Raw genomic sequence first — 25,963 nt, 5'->3', positions numbered from 1 at the left:
AGTTGGACTGTGAAGAAGGCTGAGTGCCAAAGAATTGATGCTTTTGAACTGTGGTCTTGGACAAGACTCTTGAGAGTTCCCTGGGCTGCAAGGAGATCCAACCAGTCCATCCTAAAGGAGATCAGTCCTGGGTGTTCATTGGAAGGACTGATGTTGAAGCTGAAACTCCAATATTTTGGCCACCTCATGCGAAGAGTTGACTCATTGGAAAATACCCTGATGCTGGGAGGGATTGGGGGCAGGAGGAGAAGGGGACGACAGAGGATGAGACAGCTGGATCGCATCACCAACTCGATGGACATGAGTTTGGGCAAATTCCAGGAGTTGGTGATGGACAGGGAGGCCTGGCGTGCTGCGATTCATGGGGTCGCAAAAAGTCGGACATGACTGAGCGACTGAACTGACTGAACTGAACTGAACTGAACTATGGTGATAGTTTGCGTACCATAAACATTAACTGAGGAAATACTGCATTTTAGCTATTACTATTGGAAGTAAATAGACAAGATCTTACAATGCTGTGTGCTGAAGAAAATTTTATGAACTACTCATTTCTTTTGATTAGCAGGAATAACAAAAGTAAGAGCACAAGTTCTTACTGATTTATAACAATGAAATAAGAATCACATTATGGGTGTATTCCAACATAGTAAGTGCAGAGATAGCAGTTGTTTGCCATGTAGATGAGTGGATCAGCATAAGAAAAATCATGCTACCTAGTAAGCTAACACTGAACACTCACACTATTTCTTAGAAGCAGATCCTGTTTCACCACTTTTGTCACAAAGTAAGTAAAAAAGAAATGTCTCAACAGCTAAGGAAATTGTCAATATTCCAAAGAGGAAAGGCAGACTGGGGTAGACAGTAAACAGAAGCTACAAATCAAGTTTGTCAAGACCAGCTATTAAGAAATCAAAATTTTAATGGCATGTTTTTAAAAATATTGTTAATCAAATGTTAAAACATGGACTGGTGTTATTTTTAATCCTTTCTCACCCTCCCATCAGCACCAGGGTTTGAAATGCCAACTTCCCTCCTGGTAAAGTAGTGCCCACTAAGAAAGAGCTGCCACATGCAGCTGAGCACAAGCACCTTAGATTGTTCCCCTGCTTCCTCTGGTCTGCGTTTCACTGATAGCAGGTGGGACAAATCTTGAGCCCCAGTGATTTTTCTGACTATACCAAGTCGTCTCACCCTTTCCTTGGTAAAAAAAGAAAAAACAAACAAACCTCAGCAAAACATGTTTCCAAGTTTGTACCGTCCCTCAATCCAGCCCCAAGAGGAGTTTTAACCAAGATAAGATTTCTCTTTCTAGCTGACCAGTGACCTGGCTACAATTACACACTGATGCCTTATCAAAGAGTCAAGCTTCGTAGAAAGCTAACACTTTCAAAAACTACCAAGGCCATGCATTCACTGCTAAATCTCTCTCCTGCAAGTCCTCATGTCTCCTCCTCCACTGTCACTTCCCAGTGCCAGCCTCCCATGGCTGTGATCCACTCTACCATGATCCGCTCTTCAGTTTCCACCCTTCATCCTCAAAACCTGCTCTCAGTTCGGCAATCAGCATGACCGTCTCAAACAGCAAATCTGATTGCGTCCCTTCCCTGCTTCAAACACATCATCATTGCCCATGATCTATTCCCCAGCTTCCTCTATAGCCATATCCTCAGGGTCTGGCTCTCTGCACTCCAGCCACCATGACCTGAAATTCACATGACTCCCCGCTCCAAACTCCCTATCAGAGAGGGACACTGGAGCATACCTGCTGTCCCCTGTGCCCAGAGCCCAGTCTTCCCCCTTCTTCACCTGCAGTGCCCTTAGCTCACCCTTCACATTTAAGTGCAAACATTTAAGGAAGTCCTCCCTAAAGTCATCCATTCTCCAACTGTCTCTAAGTCCTATGATGGTAAGAACTCTCTTGTATATAGCACTCTGACCACAGAGAATAACACAGTGCCTCTGACATAGGACATAACCAGTAAGTACTTTTGACAAATTATAGGCTAAAAATCTATACCAAAATCCACCCAGTCACCTAGACATAAAAATATCCAAAAACCCATAAGTAAGCCACCAAATAATCCAAAGTCTCCTTCCAATTCTGCCTGTTAATTTTCACTGTTGGCAGATGGGGGGAATGAGATACAACAGTTTTTGTTTCATTACTTTATTGAAAACAAGTTTATATATTTATGAATACACAATGGTATCAACCAAATTTACACTCTTCACCAATGTTATTGAAGACTGGATTAATTTGTTTTCAAGACCAAATAGAGATAAATCTGATTAGCTCTTTTGAAACAAGAGCTAAGTTTTTTAAAAATTTAAATTTGGTCTTATAAAAATGAACCCTCAAAATGAATAGGACCAGTCATATTTTTCAAAGTCTAAAAGCATAGAGAAGACCTCAATACTTCTGGCCATTTTCTTGAATCAAATACAAAAATAAACAAGGGTGATAAACCATTTAAAAGTTAACTACTAAACCTTTTACTATCACTATGTTTGATGGGGTTTTATGAGGTCTCTCATGATTTTTGCTAGAACTATATAATTATTATTTAAGATTAATACCACAAACTGGAAATGATGGGCAATTTTTATTTAATTGAAGGGTATGTGATAGATTCTTCCATTTTTTCTATATAAATGCATGCTCCATAAAAGGTCACAAACAAATTGGTGTGCGGCAGCAGGGTTCAAACAAGGAGTCATGACACGTGGCCTAGGTTCCATGGCCACATCACATAAAAACAAGGAAACCACATTCATCAAAACCCCAAAATGGAAGATGGAGGAATAGGACGGGGAGACCACTTTCTCCCCCACAAATTCATCGAAAGATCATTCGAACGCTGAGCAAATTCCACAAAACAACTTCTGAATGCTGGCGGAGGACACCAGGCACCCAGAAAGGCAGCCCATTGTCTTCGAAAGGAGGTAGGACAAAATATAAAAGATAAAAAGAGAGACAAAAAAGTTAGGGATGGATACCCATCCCAAGGAGGGAGTCGTAAAACAGAAGTTTCCAAACACCAGGAAACCCTCTCACTGGTGGGTCTGTGGGGAGTTTTGGAATCTCAGAGGGCAACATAAAGTGAAGTCGCTAAAGTGAAGTTGCTCAGTCGTGTCTGACTGTTTGAGACCCTATGGACTGTAGCCTACCAGGCTCCTCCATCCATGGGATTCTCCAGGCAAGAGTACTGGAGTGGGTTGCCATTTCCTTCTCCAGGGGATCTTCCTGACCCAGGGATCAAACCCGGGTCTCCCGCGTTACAGGCAGATGCTTTAACCTCTGAGCCACCAGGGAAGACCAGAGGGCAACGTAACTGGGAGGAAAAAATAAATAAAACCCACAGATTAAGCGCCTAACTGCAAGTTCCAGTGGAGAAGTAGCCCACATGCTTGCGTCTGCCACCAGCAAGTGGGGGCTGAACAGGCAGGCATGGGCTGCAGTGCTTAGGGTAAGGACTGGGCCTGAATGCCCTGAGGGCAATCATAGGCAGCTAACATGAGATAGCAACCCAAACTGTGGGATAGCCAGAGAGAGAGAAGGAAAAAAAAGAGGAAAGAGAGAGAGAGAACTTTCCCACAAAAAGCTCTAACCTAAGGCACTGCCAGGCCACTCACAAAACAAAGAACTGAGCAAATACCAGAGGAGAGCTAGCCGGCAGTGGACTGGCCCATCCCCGCCAGAGACAGGGAGGCAGGCAGGTGCCAACCAGAGCTGGAAGGAAAGGGGCAAACTCGGCCCCAGAGACAGCATCCTCTATCAAACTGCGAGCAGGTTCCCAGTTGCTAACCAAGTCTACCTGGGATCCTGGACAGTTGACATCCGCCAGAGATCAGCTCCCCAGAGGAGACGCATGGCACACCTGAGACAGCGCTCCCACTGAGCACTGGGAAACTGACCAGCCAGGACCGTGGAGGTGATAAGATGCACCGCCCCACCTGGGGAGAGTGCACTCGCCAAGCGCCTGGTCGCCTGAGCTGCTCAGACCTGGGAAGGGCACAAAATGCAGGCCCAACCAGTCTGTGCCTTTGTGGAGTACCCAAGAACCTGAACCTGAGCGGCTTAGACCTGGGAAGTGAACACAACACAGGGCCCGCCTTAGATAGTTCACCTGCAGAGCAACCTGGAGCCTCAGTAGTGTAGACCAGGAAAGCACACATGCCGAGAGCAGGGGCAAACCCAGTGTGGCCCAGCCACTGTGAGTACTCCCCACACATGCCAGTGATATTTGCTTGCAGTGTTCCTCCCTCCCCACAGCACAAATGAACAAGTGAGCCTAAATAAATGACCACCTTTGCCCCCTTGTGTCAGGGCGGAAGTGATATACTGAAGAGACTTGCAAACAGAGGAAGACAAAATAAACAAAGAAGAGGGAACCGCTTTGTAAGTGACAGGTGCAACATATTAAAACCCTGTAGTTAGCACTGGCTACATTGGAAGGGATCTATAGACCTTGAGAAGAAGTATAAGCTGGAACAAGGAACTATGTGAAACTGAACTGACCCCACACTGCCCTCAACAGCTCCAGAGAAATTCGTAGATATATTTTACTATTATCATTTTTAATTTTTAAAATTTTTTTAGTTTTAAGTTCTTTATTATTCCTTTCATTTTCATTTTTAAAACCTATTACCTTGCAAAAAAAAAAAGACTATTTTAAAGCAAATTTAATATTTTTTATAACTTTTGCAATTTTTTTTAATACTGTATTTTTGAGTCTATCCTCTACTCTAGATTTTTAATCTTTGCTTTTTGGTATTTGTTATCAATTCTGTACCTTTAAGAATCCAATCTTCAGTACCCATTTTTACTCAGGAGTGTGATTACTGGCTTGATTGCTCTTTTCCCTTTTGACTCTCCTTTTTCTCCCCCAGGTCACCTCTATCTCCTCCCTCCCTCTTCTCTTCTCTACCCAACTCTGTGAATCTCTTTGGGTAGTCTGGGCTGTGGAGAACACTTAGGGAACTGATCACAGGCTAGACTGGTCTCTCTCCTTTTGACTCCCCCTCCTCTCCTCCTGGTCATCTCTATCTCCTTCTGGTCACCTCTATCTCCTTCCACCCTCTTCTCTTCTCTGTGGAACTCCATGAACCTCTCTGAGTATTCCAGACTGTGGAGCACAAACAGGGCATTGATTACTGGCTAGACTGCTCTCTCCCCTTTTGATTCAACCTCTTCTCCTCCTGGTCACCTCTATCTCCCTCCTCCTTCTTCTATCAAGAAGAAGACAAAAAGAAAGGCCATGAGAAAATACTTGAGGAGATAATCATTGAAAACTTCCCTAAAATGGGGAAGGAAATAGCCACCCAAGTCCAAGAAACCCAGAGAGTCCCAAACAGGATAAACCCAAGGCAAAACACCCCAAGACATATATTAATCAAATTAATGAAGATCAAACACAAAGAACAAATATTAAAAGCAGCAATGGAAAAACAACAAATAACTCACAAGGGTATCCCCATAAGGATAACAGCTGATCTTTCAACAGAAACTCTTCAAGCCAGAAGGGAATGGTAGGACATACTTAAAGTGATGAAAGAGAAAAACCTACAACTCAGATTACTGTACCCAGCAAGGATCTCATTCAAATATCAAGGAGAAATCAAAAGCTTTACAGACAAGCAAAAGCTGAGAGAATTCTGCACCACTAAACCAACTCTTCAACAAATGCTAAAGGATCTTCTCTAGATAGGAAACACAGAAAAGGTTTATAAACTCAAACTCAAAACAACAAAGTAAATGGTAACGGGATCATATTCATCAATAATTACCTTAAATGTAAATGGGTTGAATGCCCCAACCAAAAGACAAAGACTGGCTGAATGGATACAAAAACAAGACCCCTATATATGCTGTCTACAAGAGACCCACCTCAAACTTAGGGACACATACAGACTGAAAGTGAAGGGCTGGAAAAAGATATTTCATGCAAATGGAGACCAAAAGAAAGCAGAAGTAGCAATACTCATATCAAATAAAATAGATTTTGATATAAAGGCCATGAAAAGAGACAAAGAAGGACACTACATAATGATCAAAGGATCAAACCAAGAAGAACATATAACAATTATAAATATATATACACCCAACATAGGAGCACTGCAGTATGTAAGGCAAATGCTAACAAGTATGAAAGGGGAAATTAACAGTAACACAATAATAGTGGGAGATTTTAATACCCCACTCACACCTATGGATAGATCAACTAAACAGAAAATTAACAAGGAAACACAAACTTTAAATGATATGATGGACCGTTAGACCTGATTGATATCTACAGGACATTTCACCCCAAAACAATGAATTTCACCTTTTTCTCAAGTGCACACAGAACCTTCTTCAGGACAGATCACATCCTGGACCATAAATCTAGCCTTGGTAAATTCAAAAAAACTGAAATCATCTCAAGCATCTTTTCTGATCACAATGTGGTAAGATGAGATGTCAACTACAGGAAAAAAAAAACTATTAAAAATATAAACATATGGAGGCTAAACAACACATTTCTGAATAACCAACAAATCACAGAAGAAATCAAAAAAGAAATCAAAATATGTGTACAAATGAATGAAAATGAAAACACAACAACCCAAAACCTATGGGATTCAGTAAAAGCAGTGCTAAGGGCAAGGTTCATAGCAATACAAGCCTACCCAAGAAACAGGAGAGAAATCAAATAAATTACCTAACTTTACACCTAATGCAACTAGAAAAAGAAGAAATGAAGCACCCCAGGGTTAGTAGAAGGAAAGAAATTATAAAAATTAGGGCAGAAATAAATGCAAAAGAAACAAGGAGACCATAGCCAAAATCAACAAAGCTAAAAGCTGGTTCTTTGAGAAGACAAATAAACAAACCATTAGCCAGACTCATCAAGAAAACAAGGGAGAAGAATCAAATGAACAAAATTAGAAATGAAAATGGAAACATCACAACAGACAACACAGAAATACAAAGGATCATAAGAGACTACTATCAACAACTATATGCCAATAAAATGGACAACTTGGAAGAAATGGACAAATTCTTAGAAAAGTGTAACTTTCCAAAACTGAACCAGGAAGAAATAGAAAATCTTAACAGATCTATCACAAGCACAGAAATCGAAACTGTAATCAGAAATCTTCCAAAAAACAAAAGCCCAGGACCAGATGGCTTCACAGCTGAATTCTACCAAAAATTTAGAGAAGAGCTAACACCTACTCAAACTCTTCCAGAAAACTGCAGAGGAAGGCAAACTTTCAAACTCATTCTATGAGACCACCATAACCCTAATAACAAAACCAGACAGTTCAGTTCAGTTCAGTCACTCAGTCGTGTCCTACTCTTTGTGACCCCATGAACCACAGAGTACGCCAGGCCTCCCTGTCCATCACCAATTCCAGGAGTCTACCCAAACCCATGTCCATCAAGTCGATGATGCCATCCAACCATATCAACCTCTGTCAAACCCTTCTCCTCCTGCCCTCAATCTTTCCCAGCATCAGGGTCTTTTCCAATGACTCAGCTCTTCGCATCAGGTGGCCAAAGTATTGGAGTTTCAGCCTCAACATCAGTCCTTCCAATGAACACCCAGGACTGACCTCCTTTAGGATGGACTGGTTGGATTTCCTTGCAGTACAAGGGACTCTGAAGAGTCTTCTCCAACACCACAGTTCAAAAGCATCAATTCTTCGACACTCAGCTTTCGTTATAAAAACCAGACAAAGGTGCCACAAAAAAAGAAAACTACAGGCCAATATCACTGATGAACATAGATGCAAAAATCCTTAACAAAATTCTAGCAAACAGAATCCAACAACATATTAAAAAGATCATACATCATGACCAAGTGGGCTTTATCCCAGGGATGCAAGGATTCTTCAATATTTGCAAATCAATCAATGTGATACACATTAACAAATTGAAAAATAAAAGCCATATGATTACCTCAATAGATGCAGAGAAAGCCTTTGACAAAATTCAACATCCATTTATGATTAAAAAAAAAAAAACCCTCCAGAAAGCAGGCATAGAAGGAACATACCTCAACATAATAAAAGCCATATATCACAAACCCACAGCAAACATTATACCCAATGGTGAAAAATTGAAAGCATTTCCCCTAAAATCAGGAACAAGACAAGGGTGCCCACTCTCACTACTACTATTCAACACAGTTTTGGAAGTTTTAGCCACAGCAATCAGAGAAGCAAAAGAAATAAAAGGATTGGAAAAGAAGAAGTCAAATTCTCACTGTTTGCAGATGACATGATCCTCTACATAGAAAACTCTAAAGACTCCACCAGAAAATTACTAGAGCTGATCAATGAATATAGTAAAGTTGCAGGATAAAAAATTAACACACAGAAATCCCTTGCATTCCTATATACCAACAATGAGAAAACAGAAAGAGAAATTAAGGAAACAATTCCATTCACCATTGCAATGAAAAGAATAAAATACTTAGGAATAAATCTACCTAAAGAAACAAAAGACCTATACATAGAAAACTATAAAACACTGATGAAAGAAATCAAAGATGACACAAATAGATGGAGAAATATACCATGTTCATGGATCAGAAGAATCAATATAGTGAAAATGAGTATACTACCCAAAGCAATCTATAGATTCAATGCAGTCCCTATCAAGCTACCAACAGTTTTTTTCAGAGAACTAGAACAAATAATTTCACAATTTGTATGGAAATACAAAAAACCTTGAATAGCCAAATCAATCTTGAGAAAGAAGAATGGAACTGGAGGAATCAACCTGCCCAACTTCAGGCTATACTACAAAGAATCAGTCAGTGATGTTTTGTAGTATAGCTACAAAGACAGTGTGGTACTGGCACAAAGACAGAAATGTAGATCAATGGAACAAAATAGAAAGCCCAGAGATAAATCCACACACCTATGGATACCTTATCTTTGACAAAGGAGGCAATAATATATAATGGAGAAAAGACAATCTATTTAACAAGTGGTACTGGGAAAACTGGTCAACCACTTGTAAAAGAATGAAACTAGAACACTTTCTAACACCATACACAAAAATAAACTCAAAATGGATTAAAGATCTAAATGTAAGACCAGAAACTATAAAACTCCTAGAGGAAAACATAGACAAAACACTCTCCAACATAAATCATAGCAGTATCCTCTATGACCCACCTCCCAGACTAATGGAAATAAAAACAAAAATAAACAAATGGGACCTAATTAAACTTAAAAGCTTTTGCACAACGAAGGAAACTATAAGCAAGGAGAAAAGACAGCCTTCAGAATGAGAGAAAGTAATAGCAAATGAAGCAATGGACAAAAAATTAATCTCAAAAATATACAAGCAACTCCTACAGCTCAATTCCAGAAAAATAAATGACCCAATCAACAAATGGGCCAAAGAACTAAATAGACATTTCTCCAAAGAAGCCATACAGGTGGCTAACAAACACATGAAAAGATGCTCAACATCACTCATTATCAGAGAAATGCAAATCAAAACCACAATGAGGTACCATCTCATGCCGGTCAGAATGGCTGCTATCGAAAAGTCTACAAACAATAAATGCTGGAGAGGGTGCGGAGAATAAGGAACCCTCTTACACTGTTGGTGGGAATGCAGACTAGTACAGCCACTATGGAGAACAGTATGGAGATTCCTTAAAAAACTGGAAATAGAACTGCCATAAGACCCAGCAATCCCACTGCTAGACATACACTCCAAGGAAACCAGAATTGAAAGGGACATGTGTACCCCAATGTTCATCACAGCACTGTTTACAATAGGCAGGACATGGAAGCAACCTAGATGTCCAGCGGCAGACGAATGGATAAGAAAGCTGTGGTACATATTCACAGTGGAATATTACTCAGCTATTAAAAAGAATGCATTTGAATCAGTTCTAATGAGGTGGATGAAACTGGAGCCTATTATACAGAGCGAAGTAAGTCAGATAGAAAAATACCAATACAGTGTATTAACACAGATATATGGAATTTAGAAAGATGGTAACAATGACCATATATGCGAGACAGCAAAAGAGACACAGATGTAAAGAACAGATTTTTGGACTCTGTGGGAGAAGGCGAGGGTGGGATGATTTGAGAGAATAGCATTGAAATATGTATATTATCATATGTGAAATAGATCGCTAGTCCAGATTCAATTCATGAGACAGGGTGCTCAGGGCTGGTGCACTGGGATGACCATGAGGGATGGGATGGGGAGGGAGGTGGGAGGGAGGATCAGGATGGGGAACACATGTACACCCATGGCTGATTCATGTGAATGTATGGCAAAAACCATCACAATATTGTAAAGTAATTAGCCTCCAATTTAAATAAAGAAAAAAAACCCAAAATGGAATGAGAGAGGGGAGAGTGAGACAGAGAAAGGGACATAGAGAGAGACACTGAAGAGGAAATAAGCAGTGTATCAATGCTGCTCACTTGCAAACTAGTTCCTAGGGACTCCTGACAGTCTCCCCAAGCCTGTAAGGAAAGGGGAGCAGGCTGGAGTTACAGTCCACTGGTGTCAGAAAGCAACTGCTATAAGCAAAGTCCAAGTTCTGAAATATGTAGTTGCATTTGCTCTGTGAACCCTCCCCTTCATACATTTTCTGAGGACCTCTGGTCATGATCCTATGGGTCATGCTTCCTCCAATTTTTCTACCTGTCCCTGGCACCAGACACTCTTCCCTTTGGTTGAGCCTCCACTCATTAGTACCTACCACAGAATGACAGACTTTTTATTAATATTTAAGAGTCAGTGATCTCAACACTGACTTAGATAAGTAACTGGTCACTTTGAATCTCATGCCTTTATGAGGAAGGGACAAGACAAGATAATCTAACCACAAAATTTATGCTCTATTAATGACTAATCACATTTTCTTTAGACACTGGTTCCCTCTTGCCAATAATCATCAATGACTAAGCTATCATGTTTTAGAGATCCTCCCTAAAAAGTGAGAATTGCTATTGAAACTACCAGCTATTTCTGGACAGCTGTTTCTTTCAAAGGAAGCTATACTTCTGTGAGTAATAGAATTCATATCAGAAATCAGCCCACTGCTTTGAATGGTCAAAAGACACTACCAATTTTTTCAATCTTCCAAAGAAGTTAATACAAATGTTGGACTCACCGTAACTCTTTCCTTTCCAGAGAATTGGGGATTGCTGTTAATTAATGAAAAAGACAAAGAGAGTTCTATTCCAACTTTCTGGCATGCTAGAATGTTCTGTATCTTTCATCTGATTGCAGTTATATGGGTAGATACATATGAAAAAAATTAAGTGTACCTTTAAGATAACAGCCTTTTATACATTTTACTGCGTGGAATTTTTAAACTTTTTCATTAGGTTCAAGAATCCTAGTCCATTCCATTACCTAAGGTCACTTGGGGACACCAGAATTGGCTTGAAGATGCCAAGTCAGCACTGGCTCTAAAGGAAGATCTTCCTCTTCATGTTTTTATCAGCTGGGGGTTCAGGAGTTACCTGGTCCACAATTTTTATGAAAGATGCAAAGAGCTGACTCATTTGAAAAAACTCTGATGCTGGGAAAGATTGAGGGTAGGAAGAGAAGGGGACAACAGAGGATGAGATGGTTGGATAGCATCACCGACTCAATGGATATGAGTTTGGGTGGGCTCCGGGAGTTGGTGTTGGACAGGGAGGCCTGGCATGCTGCAGCTCATGGGGTCGCAAAGAGTTGGACATGACTGAGCGACTGAACTGAACTGAAGTGACCTTGGTTTAAATCCATCCAGACAGTACTCACACTTACCCAGATCATCCCTATGACTCACATGATAAGTTGTGAGTCTAATACCAGCTAAAGACAGTAACTATAGATACAAAGAACTCCTCAAAGTATGTGGACATCATCTTAAAAAACAAAACTTTCTTATAAGGTCAGGATGGGAAACACCTAAGGTTTGGGATTTATGACCAGGCCTTACCTGCTTGCAGGTACTCTGGCTGCAGAGTTGGAGGCAGGCCCTCAGGCAGCGGGTAGCCGTTCTTTCGGGCCACAATGAGATGAAATGCAGCACAGAACTCTGGCAGGGTCAGGGCTCCATCGCAGTCGGCATCACTCAGTTCCCTAAATATAGCAGATATCATGAGCACCTAACATGGGGCTCAGAGGGAAAGTTGCTCAGCCTCAAACATGCAAACACAACTCCTAGGCTCCCTGGTGGTGGCCCTGCAGGATCCCCCCAACTCATAAAAAAATCTCAAGAGGCCACACAGAGGAAGAAAAATCAATACCACTAGCATGAGTAGCATTTTATAAATAAAAATTTAGTCTTCAAGTTCTCCAGTAGATCTGTTTTTCTAAGAGAATGCACAATCAAAAAACTATGGGATAAAAAGGAACAGGATGCCCACAATTTCACAGTTAGTTGGCACTCATTCAATAAATGCCTGGTGTGAAGTGCCCAAGGCTGGCACCTGAAATAGTTGGAGGAAGGGCTGCCCCTGCCCTTTCACCAGTGTCCTGACCATTACTCAATTACCCAAACTCAGATACAAGCACTTCATTTTTCAGCTTTAAGGAAAAACCTTGAACTTTTCAAGTCACACAAATGTTGTATCAAAAATTTGCTTGAAAAATTCTCTCCTGGAAAAATACAAATAAGCTCAGTAAATACTTGTTGAATTATGTTTTCAGATAAAAATAGCAACTAGGGAAGGCTGGAACCAGATGAGATGAAAGTAAGAAAGGGAGAGGCTTGAAAAGGCTTATTTTTGCTTCAGTCATTGTTTTCCACTGAAAAGCAGAGACCTATTTGCCAAAACAACTAAGACCCCATAAGCTCAACCAGTCTCTTAGACATACAGAGACAAATATGCCTGTGTTAGGACAAGCAGAGAGAGAAGGTATATTTCTACTTGAAAGAAAAACCATGGAAGGTAAGCTCTGGAACTTTCCTTTGGAACCTCACATCTAACTCTCCTTGGAATATTCAGAAAATACCAGCCCCCCAGGATAAGGAACCAGGGATTTTTTTTTTTTAAACAATGGGTGGAGAGAAGCCCACAAAGCTTCTGTGGATATGTCTCAACAAAAAGATAGGAACCCTCATGCCGATAACGTTAAGACTGGAAATTCTGCCGAAACAGACTGTATTCTTTACAAAATGATAACTTCTTTTTTCCCAAGATTTAAAGCCTAATAAGGTTTGCCATTTGTCTTTAATGTTAGAATATATTGCTGAAGAACCGAAAGCCAGCTCAGGATCCCAGATACAGTAGCATTTACAAGTGTCAATGGAATAGTTTTTCAATATAATGCACAAAACATGACAAACAATTTTAAATCCTACTATAATTTTTTGTAAATCCTCATTTTAAAAGTTTTACATAAATATTCCAATACTTTAATTATATATTTATAGCAGCATGGCCTCCCACTCAGTCTCGAGGAAGAACAGCCCACACACAGCCAGGAGCTTATAGAGGCACCAAACGCTTTCCTAAAAGCAAACAGAGCCATCTGGACCAGGCTGTGAAGCCCTTCTGGAGCCAGGGATGCAGCTGGCACGGCAGCAAGGTACAGAGCGCACCATAGCTGCAAGTCTGAGCCAGGGTCCAGCTGATAAACACAAGCCAAATTTATGAAACTCAGAGGCAGCAAGAATAGTCAAATTTAACTTAATTCCAAAATATCTGTGGACCTTCTGTTCACCTGGCCTCATAAAATATTATAAAGAATAGCTTTTCAAGGTTTTCTAGTTATGTGCAGCACATGAAGTAGAAAAATCCGAAAATACACAAGATGGAAATTCTCATATGCTCACACAACTGCTTATATTTAAAAGGCATCTAGGTGAGGATACTAATCAGGAAATTACTTTTTAAATGATCAAAATAGTGAATAATACATTCCAGACACTATTCATTGCACTTTTCATATAATAACTTAATCTTCACAGCAACAATAATTTAAGTTCTATTCATATTCTCACATTGTTTTTAAAACTTCAAAACATTATTGCTTTAAAATGCAAAAGTAGGAGCTAAGGGATAGCTATGGATAACAGTATGAAACTACAAAGCATTAATTGTACTTACCATATATAGGAGAGTTCTGGAATGGAAAGTTTTGATTTGGTGAAGAAGTTTTTGGCAACAGAACCTGTCAAGAGCCATTGTTTAAATAAATCATTAATTACTTACCTAGAGCAGCTTTTTTATTTATGTAGAGATGAATTACCATTTTTTTCATTCAGCCATCCCTACCATATAATAACCACAAACATAACAATTATTCATCAAAGCAACTACAAATCATGTGGCTAAAAGCATACAAACAGCTTTTAAAAGAATATGTAAATCAGAATAGGGCAAAAGAAGTAGTGACATAATACTTATTATCACATGAAAAGTATATTATGTTCACGTTCTTTCATTTTTCTGAAAATCTGCAAAATTTACTGAAAATTTAAAAGATAAAAATATCAAAATTTTCAAAGTAAAAATGTGTCCAGCATTTTAAATGAAAGGGTGTGTGAAAGTAGTACACAATCATGGTAGGAAACAAAGCACAAAGAAGAAAATGAACACCACTACCCTCATCATTCTACAGATAAGACAGGCATCATGGGAAAGTGTTTCAGTGAGATTTTAGATCTCTTGGTGGCTCTTCAAGAATTGTATCCAGGAACCTATTACTACTTATTTTATTCATTGGAAATTCACCAATATCAATGGAAATCAGGAAATGATTCCATTCTGCATCTTACATAGCTGCAAGCTCCAACTGCACTTAAAATGTTTAGCCTCAATCCTTATTGAGATTGAAATTTTTATGCTTTCTGCTCTCAAAACAGTTTCACAATTCTAACACAAAAATTAGTCAAGTCAAAGCCCTAAATGCTATTCTTAACTGATAAAGTCAAATGTCTTTCCTTAGTGATTATAAGTCTTCTAATTGGCCTTAAAACAAAGGATTATAATGCACACTAAAGCAGACTTATATTCTGTTGATATATAAAGGATCAAAGACAAGTACCCTATAAATGAATGAGCTTCCTCCCCCTGAGCACCCTGGAAATACTGGTGACATAGGACTGTTGGCCATCCATATAGCCACCTTGTCAAACATTTGTCAGAAATGTCTTAAGGGAATTCCCTCATGGTACAGTGGGCAAGAATCTGCATCATGGGTTCAATCTCTGGTCTGGGAGGATTCCACATACTGCAGAGGAACTAAGCCCTTGTGCCACAACTACTAAATGCTCACTCTAGAGTCCATGAGCCACAACTACTGAGTCCACATGCTGCAACTACTGAAGTCCACACACCCTAAAGCTTCTGCTCTGCAACAAGAGAAACGACCACAATTAGAATCCCTGCTCACTGTGAACTAGAGAAAGCCCACGAAGAGCAACAAAAACCCAGCACAGCCATAAATAAATAGTTTAAAAAAACTGTGTTGAAAGCATACTTGTCAGCTATTTTATAGATATAAAGGCATTCTCTCATTTCATTCTTCTTTTTCCTCACTGATTACCTTTCTTCAAAGCACAATACACTCAAACCCACAGCTAGAGATCTGGCCTGGCTTGGCCTTCACACAGTAGAGAGAGTAGTGGTTGTCTCACCCACAGGGAAGCTGACAGCTAACAAGTTCAGAGAGAGGACACTTGAGAAAGCCCAAGTGCTCCCTCCTTTGGTGTGGACAGATGCTCAAACCAGGAGCTGGAACCCACACCCCAGCCTCCTCCCAAGCAATGAAGAAACCCAAAACCAGCCTCCTTTTCATCTTCTCTCCAGTCATTTTCATATCTATTTGAGACCGACATGAGAGAGAATGGGTAGAAGGGAGACTTAAAGCTGTTGGCATTCAAATATTAAAACCATGAATCCAGACTTTTTCTTATAAAAGGGTCTCTCAGCCCAGTAAACTACAGCTACACACAGCATTTCCCTTAGAAGAAATGGAGTAGCACTTATAGTCGAAAAAAAAGTCCAAAATGCAGTACTTGGATGCAATCCCAAAAACAACAGAATAATCTCTGTTCGTTTCAAGGCAAACAATTCAATATCACAGTAATCCAAGCCTATGCCCCAACCAGTAATGCTCAAGAAGCTGAAGTTGAATGGTCCTATGAAGACCTACAAGACCTTTTAGAACTAACACCTAATAAAGATGTCCTTTTCATTATAGGGGACTGGAATGCAAAAGTAGGAAGTCAAGAGACACCTGGCTGCTGCTGCTGCTAAGTCGCTTCAGTCATGTCCAACTCTGTGTGACGCCATAGACAGCAGCCCAACCAGGCTTCCCTGTCTCTGGGACAAGAGAATACACTGGTCATAGCAAGTGCCCTCTTCCAACAACAAAAGAGAAGACTCTACAAATGGACATCACCAGATGGTAAACAGCAAAATCAGATTGATTATATTCTTTGCAGCCAAGGATGGAGAAACTCTACACAGTCAGCAAAAGCAAGACCAGGAGCTGACTGTGGCTCAGATCATGAACTCCTTATAACCAAATTCAGACTTAAATTGAAGAAAGTAGGGAAAACCACTAGACCATTCAGGTATGACCTAAATGAAATCCCTTATGATTATACAGTGGAAATGACAAATAGATTCAAGGGATTAGATCTGATACAGTGCCTGAAGAACTATGGATGGAGGTTCATGACATTGAAGGCAGGAGGCAGTGATAAAGACCATCCCCAAGAAAAAGAAAAGCAAAAAGGCAAAATGGTTGTCTGAGGAGGCCTTACAAATAGCTGAGAAAAGAAGAGAAGCTAAAGGCAAAGGATAAAGGAAAGATATACCCATTTGAACGCAAAGTTCCAAAGAATAGAAAGGAGAGATAAGAAAGCCTTTCTCAGTGATCAATGCAAAAAAAGAAAGGAAAACAATAGAACAGAAAAGACTAGAGATCTCTTCAAGAAAATTAGAGAAACCAAGGGAACATTTCATGCAAAGATGGGCACAATAAAGGACGGAAACAGTAAGGACCAAACAGAAGGAGAAGATATTAAGAACAGGTGGCAAGAATACACAGAAGAACTATACAAAAAAGATCTTCATGACCCAGATAACCACGAGGTGTGCTCACTCACCTAGAGTGAGACATCCTGGAGTGAGAAGGCAAGTGGGCCTTAAGAAGCATCACTACGAACAAAGCAAGTGGAAGCGATGGAATTCCAGTTGAGCTATTTCAAATCCTAAAAGATGATGCTGTGAAAGTGCTACACTCAATATGCCAGCAAATTTGGAAAACTCAGCAGTGGCCACAGGACTGGAAAAGGTCAGTTTTCATTCCAATCCCAAAGAAAGGGAATGCCAAAGAATGTTCAAACTACCACATAATTGCACTCACATGCCAGCAAAGTAATGCTCAAAATCCTCCAGGCTTCAACAGTACATGAACTGTGAACTTCCAGATGTTCAAGCTGGATTTAGAAAAGGCAGAGGAACCAGAGATCAAATTGCCAACATCTGCTGGAACATTGAAGAAGCAAGAGAGTTCCAGAAAAACATCTACTTCTGCTTTATTGACTATACCAAAGCTTCTGACTGTGTGGATCACAACAAACTGTGGAAAATTCTTCAAGAGATGGGAATACCAGACCACCTAATCTGCCTCTGAGAAATCCGTATGCAGGTCAAGAAGCAACAGAACTGGACATGGAACAACAGACTGGTTCCAAATCAGGAAAGGAGTACGTTAAGGCTGTATACTGTCATCCTGCTTATGTAACTTATATGCAGAGTACATCATGCGAAATCCAAGGCTGGATGAAGCGCAAGCTGTAATCAAGATTGCCAGGAGAAATATCAATAACCTTAGATATGCAGATGACACCACCCTTATGGCAGAAAGCAAAGAAGAACCAAAGAGCCTCCTGATGAAAGTGAGAGAGGAGAATTTAAAAGTTAGCTTAACACTCAACATTCAAAAAACTAAGATCATGGCATCCAGTCCCATCATTTCATGGCAAAAAGATGGGGAAACAATGGAAACAGTGGCAGATTTTATTTTCTTGGGCTCCAAAATCACTGCAGATGGTGACTGCAGCCATAAAATTAAAAGACGCTTGCTCCTTGGAAGAAAAGCTATGACCAACCAAGACAGCATATTAAAAAGCAGAGACATTATTACTTTGCCAACAAAGGTCCGTCTAGTCAAAGCTACGGTTTTTCCACTAGTGATGTATGGATGTGAGAATTGGACTATAAAGAAAGCTGAGCACAGAAGAATTGATGCTTTTGAACTGTGGTGTTGGAGAAGACTCTTGAGAGTCCCTTGGACAGCAAGGAGATCCAACCAGTCCATCCTAAGGGAAATCAGTCCTGAATATTCATTGGAAGGACTGATGCTGAAGCTGGAACTCCAATACTTTGGGCACCTGATGCGAAGAGCTGACTCATTTGAAAGACCCTGATGCTGGGAAAGATTGAAGGTGGGAGGAGAAGGGGACAACAGAGATGGGTGGACAGCATTACTGACTCAATGGACACGAGTCTGAGTAAGCTCCAGGAGTTGGTTATGGACGGGGAAGCCTGGCACGCTGCAGTCCATGGGGTCGCAAAGAGTTGGACATGACTGAGCGACTGAACTGAAGTGACACACAGCATTGATCCATCAGTGACCAAATTTTAACACATCCAATATACAGAGAGATTTAAAAAAAAAATAAAGGCCAGTAACCCATTATAAGCTTCACAGGTGGTTCAACAGTAAAGAACCCACTTGCCAATCCAGGAGACGCAGGAGACCCAGGTTGGATCCCTGGGTTGGGAAGATCCCTTGGAGGAGGGAACAGCAACCCACTGCAGTGTTCTTGCCTGGAAAATTCCATGAACAGAGGAGCCTGGCGGGCTACAGTTCATGGGGTCACAAAGAGTCGGACACGACTGAGCAACTAACATTTCATTTCATTTCCCAGAATTAAGATATCACATGAAAGAAAGAGAAAAAGGGAGAGAGAAAGGGAAGGAGGGAGAGAAGAAGGAAGGAAGAAAACTATGATATGAGGAATTGTCTGGCAGTCCACTGGTTAAGATTCTGTGCTTTCACTGCTGGAGGCTCAGGTTCAATGTCTGTTTTGAAAACTAAGGTCCCACAAGCCAAAAATAATAATAATAAAACTGTAATATATCAGATCAGATCAGATCAGTTGCTCAGTCGTGTCCGACTCTTTGCGACCCCATGAATCACAGCACGTCAGGCCTCCCTGTGCATCACCAACTCCCGGAGATCACTCAGATCCACGTCCATCAAGTCAGTGATGCCATCCAGCCATCTCATCCTCTGTAGTCCCCTTCTCCTCCTGCCCCCAATCCCTCCCAGCATCAGAGTCTTTTCCAATGAGTCAGCTCTTCGCATGAGGTGGCCAAAGTACTGGAGTTTCAGCTTTAGCATCATTCCTTCCAAAGAAATCCCAGGGCTGATCTCCTTCAGAATGGACTGGTTGGATCTCCTTGCAGTCCAAGGGACTCTCAAGAGTCTTCTCCAACACCACAGTTCAAAAGCATCAATTCTTTGGCGCTCAGCCTTCTTCACAGTCCAACTCTCACATCCATACATGACCACAGGAAAAACCATAGCCTTGACTAGATGAACCTTTGTTGGCAAAGTAATGTCTCTGCTTTTGAATATGCCATCTAGGTTGGTCATAACTTTCCTTCCAAGGAGTAAGCGTCTTTTAATTTCATGGCTGCAGTCACCATCTGCAGTGATTTTGGAGCCCAGAAAAATAAAGTCTGACACCATTTCCACTGTTTCCCCATCTATTTCCCATGAAGTGGTAGGACCGGATGCCATGATCTTCATTTTCTGAATGTTGAGCTTTAAGCCAACTTTTTCACTCTCCACTTTCACTTTCATCAAGAGGCTTTTGAGTTCCTCTTCACTTTCTGCCATAAGGGTGGTGTCATCTGCGTATCTGAGGTTATTGATATTTCTCCTGGCAATCTTGATTCCAGCTTCTGCTTCTTCCAGCCCAGCGTTTCTCATGATGTACTCTGCATATAAGTTAAATAAATAGGGTGACAATATACAGCCTTGACGAACTCCTTTTCCTATTTGGAGCCAGTCTGTTGTTTCATGTCCAGTTCTAACTGTTGCTTCTTGACCTGCATACAAATTTCTCAAGAAGCAGATCAGGTGTTCTGGTATTCCCATCTCTTTCAGAATTTTCCACAGTTTCTTGTGATCCACACAGTCAAAGGCTTTGGCATAGTCAATAAAACAGAAATAGATGCTTTTCTGGAACTCTCTTGCTTTTTCCATGATCCAGCGGATGTTGCCAATTTGATTTCTGGTTCCTCTGCCTTTTCTAAAACCAGCTTGAACATCAGGAAGTTCACAGTTCACATATTGCTGAAGCCTGGCTTGGAGAATTTTGAGCATTACTTTACTAGCGTGTGAGATGAGTGCAATTGTGCAGTAGTTTGAGCATTCTTTGTCATTGCCTTTCTTTGGGATTGGAATGAAAACTGACCTTTTCCAGTCCTGTGGCCACTGCTGAGTTTTCCAAATTTGCTGGCATATTGAGTGCAGCACTTTCACAGCATCATCTTTCAGGATTTGGAATGGCTAAACTGGAATTCCATCACCTCCACTAGCTTTGTTTGTAGTGATGCTTTCTAAGGCCCACTTGACTTCACATTCCAGGATGTCTGGCTCTAGGTCAGTGATCACACCATCGTGATTATCTGGGTCGTGAAGATCTTTTTTGTACAGTTCTTCTGTGTATTCTTGCAATCTCTTCTTAATATCTTCTGCTTCTGTTAGGTCCATACCATTTGTGTCCTTTATCGAGTCCATCCTTGCATGAAATGTTCCTCTGGTATCTCTGATTTTCTTGAAGAGATCCCTAGTCTTTCCCATTCTGTTGTTTTCCTCTATTTCTTTGCATTGATCACTGAGGAAGGCTTTCTTATCTCTTCTTGCTATTCTTTGGAACTCTGCATTCAGATGTTTATCTTTCCTTTCCTCCTTTGCTTTTTGCTTCTCTTCTTTTCACAGCTATTTGTAAGGCCTCCCCAGACAGCCATTTTGCTTTTTTGCATTTCTTTTCCATGGGGATGGTCTTGATCCCTGTCTCCTGTACAATGTCATGAACCTCATTCCATAGTTCATCAGGCACTCTATCAGATCTAGGCCCTTAAATCTATTTCTCACTTCCACTGTATAATCATAAGGGATTTGATTTAGGTCATACCTGAATGGTCTAGTGGTTTTCCCTACTTTCTTCAATTTCAGTCTGAATTTGGCAATAAGGAGTTCATGGTCTGAGCCACAGTCAGCTCCTGGTCTTGTTTTTGCTGACTGTATAGAGCTTCTCCATCTTTGGCTGCAAAGAATATAATCAATCTGATTTCGGTGTTGACCATCTGGTGAATCAGTCCATGTAGAGTCTTCTCTTGTGTTGTTGGAGGAGGGTGTTTGCTATGACCAGTGCATTTTCTTGGCAAAACTCTATTAGTCTTTGCCCTGCCTCATTCCGTATTCCAAGGCCAAATTTGCCTGTTACTCCAGGTGTTTCTTGACTTCCTACTTTTGCATTCCAGTCCCCTATAATGAAAAGAACATCTTTTTTGGGTGTTAGTTCTAAAAGGTCTTGTAGGTCTTTATAGAATCGTTCAACTTCAGCTTCTTCAGCATTACTGGTTGGGGCATAGACTTGGATTACTGTGATACTGAATGGTTTGCCTTGGAAATGAACAGAGATCATTCAGTCATTTTTGAGATTGCATCCAAGTACTGCATTTTGGACTCTTTTGTTGACCATGATGGCCACTCCATTTCTTCTGAGGGATTCCTGCCCACAGTAGTAAATATAATGGTCATCTGAATTAAATTCACCCATTCCAGTCCATTTCAGTTCGCTGATTCCTAGAATGTCGACATTCACTCTTGCCATCTCTTGTTTGACCACTTCCACTTGATTCATGGACCTGACATTCCAGGTTCCTATGCAATATTGTTCTTTACAGCATCGGACCTTGCTTCTATCACCAGTCACATCCACAGCTGGGTATTCTTTTTGCTTTGGCTCCATCCCTTCATTCTTTCTGGAGTTATTTCTCCACTGATCTCCAGTAGCATATTGGGCACCTACTGACCTGGGGAGTTTCTCTTTCAGTATCCTATCATTTTGCCTTTTCATACTGTTCATGGGGTTCTCAAGGCAAGAATACTGAAGTGGTTTGCCATTCCCTTCTCCAGTGGACCACATTCTATCAAATCTCTCCACCATGACCCGCCCAATATTCCTGCTTAGAGGCAAAGAAACTCTTACATTTTCATGACCTTGAGTTAAGCACTGATTTTTTTAGATATGATTGTTGTGCAAGCAACGAAAGAAAAAATAATCTGGACATCAAAATTAAACTTTTTTGCTTTGCAAGACACCATCAAAAAATAAAAGGACAAGCCACAGACTAGGGAAAAAATATTTTCAAATCATATGTCTAGAGAATTTGTATCTAGAATACATAGAGAACTCTTACCACTCAACAATTTTTTTTTAATGGCAAAGGAGGGACTTCCCTGGTGGTCCAGTGGTTAAGAGTCTATGCTTCCACAGTGGGGAACACGGATTTGTCCCCTGGCTGGGGAATGAAGACACCATATGCTGCAAGGTATGGCCAAAAACTAAGAAAAATTTTAAATACAGAAAAAGGTTTAAATAGGCATTTCTCCAAAGAAGATATACAAATGGCAATAAGAGCATAAAAAGATGGTCAATGTCATTCTTCATCTACAAAGAGATATCACTTCCATTCACTAAGGTGGATTCAACCAAAAGATAGTAACAAGTGTTGGCAAGGATGTGGAGTAATTAGAACCCTTAGACACTGCTGGTGGCAATGTAAAGTGGTGCAGTCACTTTGGAAAATAGTCTGACTGGTTCTCAAAAGGTTAAATGTAGAGTTATCATATAAGCCAGATATTCCACTCTTAGGTATATATCCAAGAGAGACAAAAACATACATCTACACAAAAACATGTACACAAATGTTCAGAGCAGCATGATTCCTAATAGCCAAATAGAGAAAACAACCCAAATGTTGATCAAATGATGAAAAGATAAATAAAATGTGGTCTATCCATACAATGGAATGATAATGTCATAAAAAGGAGTAAAGTTCTGGTATATACCACAACATGGATGAACCTTAAAAACATTATGCTACGTAAAAGAGGTCACACACCAAAAAATACATATTACACAACCCAGAACTGGTAACTGTATAGACCGAGAAAGTAGTTTAAAATGGTAACCTAAGGCTAAGGGAGGGGTGGTAGGGAAAGCAGGAATGGGAAATAAATACTAGTAAGTAGGTGGTTTGGGGGGAAGTGTTCTAAATCTGTTGTTCTTCAGTTGTTAAGTCATATCTGATTCTTTACTACCCCATGGACTGCAGCATGTCAGGGTCCTCTGTCCTCCACTATCTCCCAGAGTTCTACATCTAGATTGTGACTATACTAAAAACATTTAATAGTACACTTTAAATGGGTGAATCTTACAGTATGTAGACTTAAAATGTTTTATAAAAGGGGCCATCAATTGATTGCAATGTATGAACCTCTCCTGCCCTTGATCAAACTAAAATTTTGAAAACGCAGCTGCGAGATAATCAGGGAAATCTGAGCAAGACTCGATATTAAGCAATTTGTGGGTTATTTTGTGTTGTTTTTTTTTAATGTGCCAATGAGTTGTGGTTATGTTTTTAATAGCGGTCTTATCTTTACAGATACATCCTGAAATATTTTCAAATGAAATGGTCTGGAAATTGCTTCAAAACCATCAAGGCTCAGAGAGGCTATAGATAAAACCAAATTGTGAGAGCTGAGTGATAAGTATATAGAGGTTTGTTATACTAGCCACTAGAGTTGTGTTTTGGAGAAGGCAATGGCACCCCACTCCAGTACTCTTGCCTGGAAAATCCCATGGATGGAGCAGCCTGGTAGGCTGCAGTCCATGGGGTCGCAAAGAGTCGGACATGACTAAGCGACTTCACTTTCACTTTTCACTGCCATGCATTGGAGAAGGAAATGGCAACCCACTCCAGTGTTCTTGCTTGGAGAATCCCAGGGACGGAGGAGCCTGGTGGGCTGCCGTCTAGGGGGTCGCACAGTCGGGCACAACTGAAGCAACTTAGCAGCAGCAGCAGCAGAGTTGTGTTTGCATTTGAAACTCAGTGAGAGATAAAGGTTTAAAAGAAAATAAAAACATTCCTACCAAGTACCTATTTTCATTTGGCTAAATATCTCTATATATATTGTGAAGAAACTCATTTAAGCAGTGTATAAAATGAACATGTGGTCAATACATGAAATCTGGGTTTCTGGGTTTTTTTTTTAAATCATTTTGTCAACATTAATTTGTTGTATCTACAACATTCTGCCTTCAAATAAAGCCATTACTACCAATCAGACAATGATATCTGTGTTTATACAGGTATATTCCAACTACACACCATGTCAGGAGAGAAAATTAATTTTAGTCCACACTGCGATGTGTCAGGTAACAACTATCAATGACATATTGTCATTCTTCACAATTGAAGTATAAAAAGAAAGTTTTATGAATTTTTCTTCCAGACTCTACTATTTCAGCTTGTCTAGCCTTCAGCCAGGTGAAATATAGGCATGTAGGAACGAAATCAATTCCTCTCAGCTTGAATTTTGCATGAGAACTCAACAGGAATATATATTTCTGAAGATACTACAGAACTAATATATGGACATAAAAATGCTGGCCAATTTTCCTCCAATTTTTTTCTCTCAGAAAAACCAGAGAAAGACTGGAGTCAAAGAAAATGAGCATGAACTTGAACTCTAAGGTGTATATAACATAAGGAGAACTGTGACAGCAACTCACTGGGAGGCTACACTATGTCCTTGCTCTAATACCAACATAATGAGTAAGCAATTAAAGGTGTCACCTTGGTGTAACACTCATTTCCAGAACTGCTCCAGCTAATAAGGCACAGAATCTGGACCAGGATGCTTCATATTCCCATTTAACTCCTTTGAAATGGAAACACAAACTTCCAAATACCACTGGCCAAGTATTTTTCTACATGGATTATAATTGGTAAGAAATTCAGAGGGATGGTATGGGGAGGGAGGAGGGAGGAGGGTTCAGGATGGGGAACACATGTATACCTGTGGCGGATTCATTTTGATATATGGCAAAACCAATACAATATTGTATAGTTAAATAATAAAATAAATTAAAAAAAAAAAGAAATTCAACCTCAGAGAAAAACAAACTGAAATCACAGAAGGTTTTTGTACTCATTTTGAATGGACTATTTCTCAAGATGGGCACTGTTATTTATGTGAGACAGCAAGCTGGGACCTGTGTTCTCACCCACCACACTTCATTACCTGAAATGAAGGAACTCGGATCAGGCTGAAGGGACCGGAACTGGTTGACATAGTACTCGCGCTGCTCTTCCGTTATCCTCCAGGGTTCGTCTGGGTAACTAGTGCTGTTATCCTGCAATTCTCTCTCCACTGAAAAGGACTTTAAAAAGAAATCAATAAGCAAATGCTCACAGAATCTGTCTTTTGTGAAATGAAGTAGAAATATTAAATCCCAATAAAAGTTACCGAGGATTATACTTATTTTTTTCTCAAGGGAATAAATGTGAACACCTCATGACTAGAGTTTAATGTGAACATAAACTTCTGAAGGGCAGACATGATGCTTTATACTTTTTTGTGTGTGTTCCCCAAAATTGCTAACAGGACTAAGCATGAAATATTGAACACTCGGGTAAGTGACAAAAGATTTACCAATGTGACGAAGGAGGGGAAGTACAATCATTCTTTTCTTCAAATATTCGCCACATTTTGACCCTTTCAAATTAGCTAAGCAGATCATAAAATAATCTAGATTCTTTTTAAGTCATTTTTTAAAAAATCTAGAACAGTTATAACTACATCATCTTTTTTTCTGAGGCA

The 25,963-nt window shown here is 40.2% G+C and overlaps 1 protein-coding gene across 2 annotated transcripts in view; it reads right to left on the bottom strand.

Moving 5' to 3' along the window:
- REPS2 (RALBP1 associated Eps domain containing 2) overlaps positions 1-25,963 on the bottom strand; it is a 249,754-nt gene that overhangs the window by 114,464 nt on the left and 109,327 nt on the right. For both annotated transcript variants that reach the window (XM_070365780.1, XM_070365781.1), the window contains exons 6-8: positions 25,385-25,523; positions 14,083-14,146; positions 11,967-12,109 (exon numbers count right to left, since the gene is read on the bottom strand). In XM_070365780.1, the coding sequence (XP_070221881.1) occupies positions 11,967-12,109; positions 14,083-14,146; positions 25,385-25,523 (346 nt within the window). The remainder of the gene's footprint in view (positions 1-11,966; positions 12,110-14,082; positions 14,147-25,384; positions 25,524-25,963) is intronic.

The sequence above is a fragment of the Bos mutus genome, chromosome X (genome assembly GCF_027580195.1).
Source record: "Bos mutus isolate GX-2022 chromosome X, NWIPB_WYAK_1.1, whole genome shotgun sequence".
NCBI classification, from domain to species: Eukaryota; Metazoa; Chordata; class Mammalia; order Artiodactyla; family Bovidae; genus Bos; species Bos mutus.
Note: the sequence above shows the minus strand (reverse complement) of the source record. Positions and strands in the feature narration are given on the sequence as shown.